Raw genomic sequence first — 12,014 nt, 5'->3', positions numbered from 1 at the left:
ACCGCTCTGGCGGGAAGGTAAACAGGAAGGTAAACGGTGTTTCCATGTGCTGCTCTGGTTCGCCAGATGACCTGGAAGCTCCCTTGGCCAATAAAGCAAGATGAGCGCCGCAACCTCAGAGTCGTTCGTGACTGGACCTAATGGTCAGGGGTCCCTTTACCTTTAGAGGTGGATCAGTAGTCTGACGGTATAGGACTACTTCATATAGCATAGGTGGATTTCCCCATACACAGTGCAACAGAGACAGAATAATCTGCACCTAGCAAACATTTCCTTACCTTACCACACAGCAATTAAAATAGGGGTAGCTAACCTTGCTTTTTTAGCTTGAGGGCTGTATTGGGTAGCTGCAGGCCGCTGGTGGTGTGTGACTCTCACACATAAACACACAGCAGAAAGCACACACCTTTTTTAAAAAAATCAACCTTGGCTTTTAAAAACAAGCAAGACAGCAATTCTACATTTGTGCGTATATGTGTACGAGGAGGGACAATCAAGCCTCCCCCCTTTCCCAAATAGATGAACAACAGCACTTCCCACAGTCTGACTGCACACAGCCTCATCTTCTAGATCACGCCTTTCAATTTCTCAGGAGACAAGCTCACAACATTTTGGAAGTGGAGGGTGCGGGGAGCCAATCAGCAGCTGTTGCTGGTGAGGAGAGGAGATCAAACGGGAAGCAAAATAATAGCAATCGCTCAGCCTTTCCTTTGCCATGAATAAGGCAAGAGGCTGAAAGGACAGGCACCCACCCACCCACCCCCCGTCAGGAAGACACCAGGTTCTCATCCCCCCAGCTGCACTTCCTCATCCGTTCTGTTCCACTTGGTGTCAGGGAAGTATGCAAGCAAGAAAAAGATAGTGGCTTTTTAATGTGTAATGTTTATTATGTTTTATGCATGTTGCAAGCTGCCCAGAGTGGCTGGGGCAATCCAGTCAGTCAGATGGGTGCGGTACAATATTATTTATTATCATTATTATTATTACTATTATTATTTAGTGGCTGCTTCCCTTTCCTCTCGTTCTCATCCTCTCTGGGCACCATAGCAGGGAGGACTGGGTCCATTATGAGCAGCTCCCTCCGTCTAGTGCAGCACAGAGAAAGGGGAAGGGAGGTTTCGGCCGTCCAGATGTTGTTGTACTACAAGTCTCATAATCGCATGCTGGCTAGGGTCTGATGAAAGATGGAGCCCAACAACACCTCAAGGGCCACAGCCGGTTCCCCCATCCCTGGCCCAGTATGTTAGTTATGGAAGGAACAGCCTCTTCCTTCTTACCTGGGCTCTCCCTTGGGGTGGGTGGGGGTGCAGTGGTTGGAACTGGGTCCAAAGCCCCAATCCTGCCATCCTCACCACCCAGCGAGAGGGGGGAGCCTGCCTTCTTATGCCAACAGGCTCCCTCTGGATGGCATCTGCTGGACTCAGCCCTTCTTGTTTCAATCCCAAAAGGCAGAGGACATGTGGGCAGAAGGAGCTTTCCGGAGGAAAGAGGGCAAATGGGCAATTATCAAGGGCAGTAGTAGCAACCATTGTTTGCACAGCCTTCTGCTTGTCTTCACTTGTGGGCAGCATGGTGGGAAGGGTTGGGCTCCTTGGGCAGAATCCCAACCATGGTGCCACCCAGTCTATACCACAGACCCAACAGCAGGAGAATGAGCTAGTGAGGAGGCACAAGTGGCTGCTCACAGTTTCTCTAATAGGTAGCACCATGGCCCCAATCCCTCCTGCTGCAGTGCCTAGAGAGAGGGTGAACAAGACTGTGGAGGTGGGACCAGCAGGCTTCCCTGGAAGCGGCAGAGCTCAGAGGAAGAGGGATAAAGGAAGCAGCCTTAAACCAACTCAAATGCTAGATCCATCTAACTCAGGCACGTCTGCACTGACTGGCAGGACCTAATCCAGATTCCAGGCAGGTATCTCTCCCAAACTTAGCCGGAGATGCCAGACACCACCCGAGGCCTTCGCCATCCAAAGTTGCAGCTGTTCCCCAAGGTAGCCCCCAGCAGGGATGGCTTCTAAGGGGATTCTTGACTGGGGCTCTTTCCACCTCACACTGCTTTCATAGAATCATAGAGTTGGAAGAGACCACAAGGGCCATCGAGTCCAACCCTCTGAGGAAGAAGGGATTGTTGTTGTTTTTACTGCTTTTATGCTCTTTCCAAACCAGGAAGAGCTGCTGATCTGCTTTTCCCTCAAAATGAAAGAGAGGCTGTGAAGCACTCAGGGTGCTTAAAAATAATTGTGGCAACGTGAATAAAATATTGGGGGAGCAGGTAAGCCCCACACCACATAATCAATCACAAGATGCAGTGCAAGCACACCATTTGCATGGCAATGGCCATTAGCTTTGGGGGCACCAAGCACCCTCAAATATTTTATGGGGGGCACATGGGCATAGACAGGATTTTTGTTAGGGGCAGCACCCCAGTCAGTTAAGTATTTTTATTGATTTTTATTTATTGGGCGGGGGGGAAGCTTCCCTCCTCCCCCGCTTGGCCCCTAGGAGTTGGCGCCCGTTGACTCTCAATCTTGCATCTCCAAGCACAGCTCCATTTTGGGAAGGGGCTCGCTTGCATCTCTCCCGGGGACTTGTTTGCCACGGTGCGAGTGTCTTGCAGGAACAAATGAGAAACACCGTGTGGCTACACAAAGTGTCACCACTGAGCTGCCCCCTCCAAGATGGCCTCGCGGGCTGCTATGACAGGGAGAATCCTGCCTCCGCCCTCCCGCCCCCCTGGAGCAGAAGCCCTGCGCGCCTGAGGGAAAGCAGGGGCGGGCGCGAGGCAGCTGGTGGGCCCCGTCGGCAGGTGCACGGGATTAGCAACAGCTGCTGCTTCCCCAGCTGTTGAGGCTCCGGCCCGCGCGAGGCGCCTTTTTCCCCCCGCCCCCTGAGAGGAGGCTGCTCGCGCGCGCCACGGCAAGGAGGCTGCCTGCTTCGTTGCTGCGCCGAGCGGGCCTCTGCGCAGACGCGGAGGCGCTTCCTCCCTTCGCCTCGCCGGCCTGACGCCTCGCCGGCTTAGCCCCAGAGCTGGCCGGGCTGACGGGGGCGCGCGTGCGCGAGCAAGCAAGCAAGCAGCCCAGGCAGCAGCAGTTTCATTGCTATCGATGGTGCCGCCGCTGGGAGATGCTGCACGCTCAGCTCGCGGCCGGAGGGGGGTAGCAGCCGCGGCAGCAGCAGCAGCCACCGCCACCGCCACCGCCTTCGTCGCCAGCTCCTTCTTCCGAGGCAAGGATTGCTGCTGGTGCTGGAAGAGACGAGCCATGCCTCCCCTGCTTCCCGGCATGGAGCTGCTGCTGGAGTGAGCGGGCGAGCGGGGCACGAAGCGAGGCTGCATGGATGGATGTGTTTAGCTTTGTCAAGATTGCCAAGCTCTCCGGGTAGGTCCCTCTCTTCGCTAGGTCTTTCTTAGGTTGTCTCGCATTCTTTCAGCTGCTGCTGCTGCTGCTGCTGCCTCCTCCTCCTCCTCTCTCGGTCTCTCTGGTCCATTTGGGGCAGTGATGGGCGCTTGGCGCTGGAGAAACGGAAGGGAGTGAGAGGTGAGTCCGCGAAGCCCCTTCAACTTCCTCGCCGCTCCAGCGGAGGTCCTGCGTTTGCTGGCGGAGGGCGCCCCCTCCCTCCTCCCTCCCGAGGCAGCTGCTCTGGGCGCCTGTCATGCAGCCAGCGGCTCCCTATGAGCGCTGCATGGATCATCATGTTGACGATGCTCCTCGACAGGGGAACGTGGGATGGAGGGGCTTGGACAGTGGTGTCAGAACTCTTTGGCTGAGCTCCAGGTGTAGGTTCTCTTTAGTTGGTGGGCGATTCCCGCACCAGCACTCCAAAAGCTGGTAGGGTGACCCTAGGTGGAGAAAGCCCCTCCCCAGCCTTAATTGAGATGCCCTGAAGTCCTGCTTGGATGGGAAGGAAGGTGGATCTACAATCTTACGGAAAGCATTATATAGTTTTTAGAAATCTTGTGAATTAGCTTGCAATCTGGTCTTGGTTAACCAGCTACCCCCAACTTGGTTACTGAACTATGGTGGTGCTCCTTGGTTATCAAGCTGGCGTCAGTAAATTAGAAATGTTGCACATTAAGAGTTGTGGTTTTTTTTAAAGAGAAGATGTGTACCAATGCTCACAACTTTCAGTTCTGCCTTGCATTGGTACCAGATCAGTGATGAGTTAATTGTGTCCTTACTTAGCACAGCAGGTGGAAAATGCATCTTTCCAGAGGATGAATTTATGTGTCTGATACATTCCACCTCCCTATGCGTAGATATCTCTTCTCTTCTCCCAATAGTAGCGGAATGTTGATCTATTGCTGTAGAAAGGAAAGCTCTTTAGAGAAAAGTTAGGCCTAAGGCTACACAGAGATATGCATGCACAAACAAGCTGAGACCATTGAAAGCCATTTCATTGTGGCTAAAAAACAGGACTAGGCTTTCTTGGAAAAAAGGTGTTATGGAAACCACAGACATTCTCAAGGTTGTGGTGTGAAAGTGGTCCACCACTTTCATGGTTTTTGATAAGGATAATTTTACTAAAGAGTTTATTTTAGATTGCAACATACTCCAAGTTGCTACTGTGTTCATATATGCTGGTTAACATGCCATATTTACCACTGGTCTTTAGCCATTTCTGAGGTTCTGACTGGAATGAGATGTAGTCAAAGAAGAAAACTCTTGTTGCAGAAGTACAGTGGTACCTTTAGTTATGAGCTTAATTCGTTCCGGAGGTCCATTCTTAACCTGAAACTGTTCTTAGCTAGATGTGTGCTTTCACTAATGGGGCCTCTTGCTGTCGCTGTGCCACCGGCACACGATTTCCGTTCTTATCCTGGGGCAAAGTTCTCAACTCGAGGTAACTCTTCCAGGTTAGCGGAGTTTGTAACCTGAGGCGTTTGTAACTCGAGGTACCACTGTAAAAAGCAGATACGTTATATCAGGGTCTTACAGGCTGTGCACCTGCCAAATTGACAAATGGTTCCTTTATAGTACAGTATGTACTAAAGTTGGAAAATGCCACAGGTGTGAAAGCATATTAAGCCAAGCTGTCTCTCCAGTAAAAGCAACAACAAAAAAAATCATTCTTTATACCCGCCCCCAGTATTTCTACCCAAAATATCCCCATTACATCTTCCTGTGTCAATTGCTAAGGTTTTTAGCTGTGTGGTTAACCTAACCCATCTCAGAAGCTACTTTGGTATACTATAAATGGCCTTCGGAGGGTGATGTAATAATCAGGTTTAAAGCTATATCTCTCATGTGATATTTGCAAAGTTGTTCAGCGTTATGAAAGGACCTGACCTATGATGTGCAACCTTATGATAGTGGATTATATCCATTTTATGCTTTCAGAGTCATAAATGATAATTATAACACTTATCATGTGTATAATGGAATGCCTGATCCCATCCTAAGACTTGCATACTCTAAAAATCTATAGATAGAAATACATCAGAGGGAAAATTTAGATGAATAAATTGGCTCCTAAAATACATCTGGTATTCCTTGTTCAAGATGTATAATATTTTATGATCATCAAATTTGATGGTGGTGGTTAATAGTGCAATCATCTGAATTTGAATAATGGGGATCAACTGACTAAAAATTGGATGAAAATCCAGAAAAGGAGGAGAGAACCTGGAGGTAGAGGCGAGCAAAGCAACAATGAAGGTGTGGGGGACAGCAGAGACCTGACTGAAGGAGAGCAGATGAGGTGGTGGGGGAGGGGCAAAGAAGAATGATGGAAGCAAAAGTTCTATGGGAGGAGGACTTGAGACATGGGAAGTTGTGGGGAAATGTGGGGCAAAGTCCTCAGGAAGTATGAATTGAGGGTGACACATGCCTGTCAGATCAGAAGTAGTCTTTTTATGGCCATGTTTCCATGAACACACTTAAGTGTTGTCTGGTGGTGTGGAGTACAAGATTGTTCCTTACATTCAGACTAATTCAAATTACTTGAACTCAAATGCATTGGTTTTTAATGAGGCTTACTCCCAAGTTTCTGTGGAACTTAAGCAGCAGACCCTTATTTTTTTTTTTTAGGATAGTTGTTCTGAGATCTTGCAGCCTTGTATCATTTCATGGGTAGTTTTCTACCATTTTAGGACCATAATCCAGGAAGAAATTTTTCTGTGGCAAGTTTTGATGAATACAGTTGCCTTTGTGTCACATTGCACATGTTGCCTTATATCAAGTCAAATTGTTGATCCATCTAGTCTAGAATAACAGCAACAGTCAAGGATTTTAGACCAGAGACTTTCCCAATTCTTACTGGAGATGCCAGAGATCAAACATGGGACTTTTTGCATACAAAGCATGTGCTCTGCTACTGAGCTATGGAGATTGATTAAGTAAATAAGTAAGTAACTAAACAAACAAACAAACAAACAAACAAACAGTGTGCATGTATGAGAACTTCTTTTAAGTACTGTAAGTGCTTTCCCCCGTATGGCCCAGGAATAACTTCACAACTGATCGCATTTTATTTTTCTGCATAATGGAATTAACCACATATCTTCTTTTGAGGGAACATAATGCTAATTTCAGTGGCCAATTTGCTTGTGTTTGGATTTATAAAATTGTTTTTATTAAAAATAAAATAAAATGTGTCTTTAGAGAAAGGAAAACCGCTGGCGGTGTTAATGACTTGACACAGGGAATGAAGCCTGGGTCAGATGCCCTCTTGATATCCCTGGAAGCAGAAGTGGTTTGGGATGACCCTCTTCCCTCATTCAGTTGTTTTGAAAGCCTTCATTCAAACATGGCAATATTCTGGACATAATTAAGCTTTGCGAATACAATTGAAATTGGTAGTTGATTGCCTGCCCACACGTAATTAATACTTAATTAATGACACAGTAGTGACTCAAAAAAGAAGAAGAAACAACATTTCCAGTTTATTAGTTTTCCCAGGTGGAGTGGCTGTTTATAAGCTGCTGTAGCAGCACCAATGCAACTTCTCTCTATAGATACAAGCTAGGGAGTTTTGATGAAAGATATATTTTGTTACATAGATTTCACTGTTAAAGTCCTGTCACATGCTTTGTTTATTCAGAGGTAAGCTCCATTGAGTTCAGTTGAACCTACTTCCAGGAAATTTCATGTAGGATTGTAGTTTAAATCTACAATCCTATGCTGAGTTATTTATGTGGGAGTGAGCCCCAAAGAATGCAATGGGACTTGCTTCTGAGTAGTTGCTGTTTGTGCTGGATTTATCTTGAAGCATTTCTATCTCCAGTTGCTAAATAAACTACACACACATTACTTAAACTGAAGAAGTGCTCTAGAATGCTCAACATTGAAGCTTTGCGCATGCAGCATAATATTCTAAGTTGTGTTTTGTTGGCGTACCATATACCGTATGTTGTATTTAAAGGATAGTGTAGATAAAGCCTTTAATTGTACTTGTTAAAGTTGTGGTGCCAAAACTTTTTGTGATGTTAAAAAATGAAAAACAAGACCTTTTTTGTTGTGACTCCAAGATTACAGAACTCCCTTTCCATGGAAGTGTAGAACTCTGCAGATCTTCAGCTGTGCAAATCTTTAATTGAGCTTTGGAAAATTATATCTTTTGGGCTGCTTTTTCCTGATTTAGACTTTGTTTTATGAGCACACATAAAATAACTTTTTTTGAATGTTTAATTTTTCAGCTGCTAGAATATCTACTGATGCTTTATTTTGAACTGCCCTGTGTTTTCTTTTTCTGTGTTGCCACCTAAAATTCTCTGGTATGTTTTGTGTTTTTCTTATATGGAAGCCATCTTGTGTGGGTGGTGCTTGAAAACATGACATAAATAAGTTTATAAGCAAATTCAGCCCCAAAGGGCTATGTTGTTTAGTCTTCTTTCATTTCCACATACTGCTGTCATTCAGTAGTTGAGAACAGGTCTTCTGCAATGCTAGAAGGGGACATATTTGACCAGTGACTTTGAACTAACTGGGATTTTACTGCCAACTTTGTGTGCCATTTGGTTCAAGCATTATATGATAGCATTTAAATCTAGCCTGGCCATTATGGAATGCTTGATAAAGAGGGGAACGGGTTGCATGGGATTTGCTGGATTTTATTCAGTGTAGGCATATGCCAGGAAAGAGCTTGGTTCTATTTAGGATCAATTTGTTCTGCACTTAGCACTGTTAAATTGACCAAGACGATTTTAGTGCTAAGGGTGCTTTTCATTGCCTGTAACATGGAGACACTTTGAAGGTAGGTTTTTCTTATTTAGTGTCATTTTCAGCTATTATGGTATGCCAGCCAATTGTATTTTAAGCCTGAGCCTGAAATTATAAATGGATTGTAGATATTCTCAGGTCTGCTGGAAAGAATTGATGTTCTATTGCATTCTCAACAATTTTCTGAAATAGGGATTACTGTGTATATCACAATTTAGCATCTAAGTGATGAAAGTAAAAAAAAAAAAAGGCCAGAGTGGATACATGTAAAGATCCGCTCTTTATTCTCTAAACTGACAGTGCATTACTATGTATAAAGTGAATTAATGCACAAGATCAAATATGAAAAGGTAGAAAAAAGGGAGGAAAAAAGTAGGGCTACCCTTTAGATATGTTTATATACAGTTGAGGGACATCATTACTTGAAGAGTCCTCTACCTCTTATCTGCAGTTTCCTTGGAGTAACATGCTCCACAGCACCTTATCCAATTTGTGGTGGCATGAGCGGCTGTGGAATAGGACCATAAAATGATACATGGGAGCTCATTCTCTGTCGTGTATGTGTCTAATGTTGCATGATTGTAGGGGGGGAATGATTGATTGATTGATTGATTGATTGATATTTATTACGGCCATTGGCCCGTCACACGACAGTTTCCCACCAACACATATATACTTAAACCTCCAAATTTAAAACAGCCAAAAACTTACAGAAAACAGACAAGAACCAAGCAAAATAAGCAAAAGACCAACAACATACATTACAAAAAATTTGCAACATAAACATCGCCCTCTGCTCATAAATTAATAAAAGACATCAGTGGTGGTATCACCTAGTTACATCCTAAAACATAGATCATGGTTTAAAAGGGTTATCCGAGCCGCACAGGAGTCCATTTTTCTTCTTTAGGGATAGGACGCTGATCAAGAATCTGGCAACCGTGAGTGATCTTAGGGGGTCTTCATCATTTAGTAGATATCTCAGTTTGGCTTCATTCGAATCATCGGCAATTCCCTTTAGATATTGAGCAAGAAACTTGCTCCTGGCCGATGAGTGAAAAGCACAATCAAAGATTATGTGATGCAACGATTCCGATGCCCCACAATTACAATCACATAAGAGCGATATCTGTCCATTGGAAAATCTATTTCTCAGCACATTCGAGGGAAGGTGTTGAATCTTGCCTTTATAAAGACATATCTATGAGCCGAAGAAGTTAAGGAATTCAAATAATTTGGGAGCCTTAAGAGGGGTAATAAACCAAGGTTTTGAGGTGAGCAGCGGGGGGAAATGTAATATGGGAGTAGAACACCATGAAACGCAGTATGTACAGCTCTTGGCGTCTCTCTACACCAATCAAATGTATGCATGATAAGCACATGACCATGTACAAAAGCACCAACTGGCTAACATCTAAGCAGAGGATCTCCACTGCTAAGAAGAATTGAGAAGGGAAATCACTTTCAGTTAGAACCTATACGGTGCAAGCTTTTTCAGAAGTCCCCCTGAGCTGAACTGAAATTCCCCTGAGTGTGCTTAAGAAACATGGAAACATCATCAAATATGCTGACCAATCCTTCAATAAACTTTTACAAATGCTTTAGTGTTTTCTGAAACTCAACTTCAGTCTTTTCCTAGTTTAGAAGATAGCTGAGATAAATGTGAATAAATAAAAGTAACACAATAATTATAAATAACACAGTCCTAACCAGGCCTACTCAGAAGAACGTTTTGCTGAATTCAATAGGGTTTAGGATTGCAGCTTGATAGTTGGATAAGTTCTAAAAACAATAGCATTATTGTTCCTCAAAATTTTATATTTAAATGATAGACGTTGAAGATTTTGGATTGGATTAATAGCAGAGCATGAACAAGCTGATTAGGATCAAACACATTCAGTAGAATCTTTCACTTTCCCACTTTTTATCAGCTCACCCAACCTATACATAAAACTTTGATTTTATTGTGCAATTTGTATATATTTGTATTTGTTTCTCGTCTATGCTGTAAGCCACCTTGAATTAATGTAGTTGAAATGTGTAATATATAACTTTAAAAAATATTTAACTCAATTATTCAATTAATAAACTAACCCTCATATTATAAATCTACTAACATATCTTTAATTGAAGTGTTAGGCCTTTTTGTAAACATGGTGAGTTTCCTCAAGTGCCAGAAGATGCAACATTTTTTTAAAAGTGTAAAATATAATATATATTGAAAGTAGATGTGAATTTTCATAATCCACAGAGGAAGAAGGCAACAACCCTAAGGCAGAAACTTAGAAGGATGAGAGAAGCCATACTGTATACTTTTGGCCTTGGGGCAGTTATGTTCTTCTGGAACAATTTTACTGCTTGGGTTACAGTGTGTAATTAATTTTAAGGAAAAGACAACTAGACTGAATAAATGTTACTCTTGAGTTCAGCAGAACAGCTGAATGCAAAATAGAACCAAATTCACCTTCTCTACAGGGCTGGGTCAAGATTGCAAGCAGTACGGCTGTAACCATCACAGATTGCATTTATTCAATAGCATAGCTTTGGAAATCAATACAACCCTTCCCAGGCACTTTGAAGTGGAAGCAGAGGCAGATTTAGGGCAGCACAACTGATTCCCCAGCACAGGCTACAGGGGCCAATGGGCACTGCCTTGCTTCTTCTGAAAGCCTAGTTAGCACTTACACAGTTCTGGAAAGGAGGCGCAAGGGCACTATGACCATGCCAGAGCCTCACTCCTCCTTTCCAAAGCCTGGAAAGTCCCTTACCTGACTCTGGAAAGGCAGCTTTGGGATGGGTGAGGTGTGTATGTGTGTCAAATATTGGTCTTGCACAGGGCACTATATTCCCAAGGTCCACCCCTGCTGTATTGACCGTGTTATCAACTGGGTTCATAATACTAATACAAAAAGTTGACTTATGCAATATAAAACAGTCAGTCAAACAGTCATTCCATTTGATGTATGCATGTAGGTCTGAAAACCATGTCCCCAAACCTCACGTGTTAATGCACTGTTTGCATTCCAGACATCCGAACTGTATACGCTTGTCAGTGTAAGATCCTCATATAAATTCATTCTTTGAGGTCTTGTGGCGCCTTTCCCGTTTTATGAATGCAATCCTAAATACAGTTGTTGGAGAGTAACCTCCCGCCCCAAGCTCAGTTGCTTCTAGAGATGGGAAGGCCTGGGGAAAAAAAATCAGAAAAATTGGCCTTCCCACCTCTAGTGGCTTCCCAGTAAATATGCATTGGATTATGCTTCCTGTGCAGTACAACAGAATATTGTTCATTGCTTATTTGTTTGGAGGGCTGAAAACATTTTACTTATGCTACCACTTCATGTAGATTATGAGGTTTCTGTTACTCTCATATAGATTATAGGAGGTATAGCCTGAAGAAACAAGCATCCAACACTTCCCTAATATGCACCTAATCTTCAAAATTGTGCCCTCCCTACTTTTTTTGCTTACCTGCTAATGTGCATGAGTCCCATTCTTATGAATTTCTCCACTTGAACACAGTTTTTTGGGACACCTTATTCAGAACAAGTCTGTTGTGTTCTCTGTTGAGTTGGTGGGGATTTTGGGCAGTGTGTTGACAGGCATAGTTGTTTTCATCTTTAAAAGCTGTTGGAAGCACAAATGTATTGAGCATGCTATAGAGAAGAATCTGGTATTAGCATCCGTAGTATAGGCTGATCCATTAGAGGGAATGAGGGAGTGCCCCACCAATGTTGGTTTGCCTTTAGCCACCCACACCTTCCTTCCTTTTTACTTACAGCCAAACCTTAGCTGTCAACTTCCTCATCTCAGTGTTGCCCTTGTAGAACATAGCAGGGAGGGGGAATGGAGACAAAACCA

At 44.0% G+C, this 12,014-nt stretch overlaps 1 protein-coding gene across 2 annotated transcripts in view; it reads left to right on the top strand.

Moving 5' to 3' along the window:
• The first annotated feature begins 3,053 nt into the window (after window positions 1–3,053).
• FRMPD4 (FERM and PDZ domain containing 4) overlaps window positions 3,054–12,014 on the top strand; it is a 219,658-nt gene continuing 210,697 nt past the window's right edge. For both annotated transcript variants that reach the window (XM_082220847.1, XM_082220850.1), the window contains exon 1: window positions 3,054–3,374. In XM_082220847.1, coding sequence (XP_082076973.1) covers window positions 3,334–3,374 — 41 coding nt within the window. In that variant the 5' untranslated portion in view covers window positions 3,054–3,333. The remainder of the gene's footprint in view (window positions 3,375–12,014) is intronic.

This window comes from Podarcis vaucheri (assembly GCF_965113315.1).
Source record: "Podarcis vaucheri genome assembly, chromosome: 4".
Classification (NCBI taxonomy): domain Eukaryota; kingdom Metazoa; phylum Chordata; class Lepidosauria; order Squamata; family Lacertidae; genus Podarcis; species Podarcis vaucheri.
The sequence above is the reverse complement of the archived record's forward strand: the minus strand, read 5'-3'. Positions and strand labels throughout refer to the sequence as shown.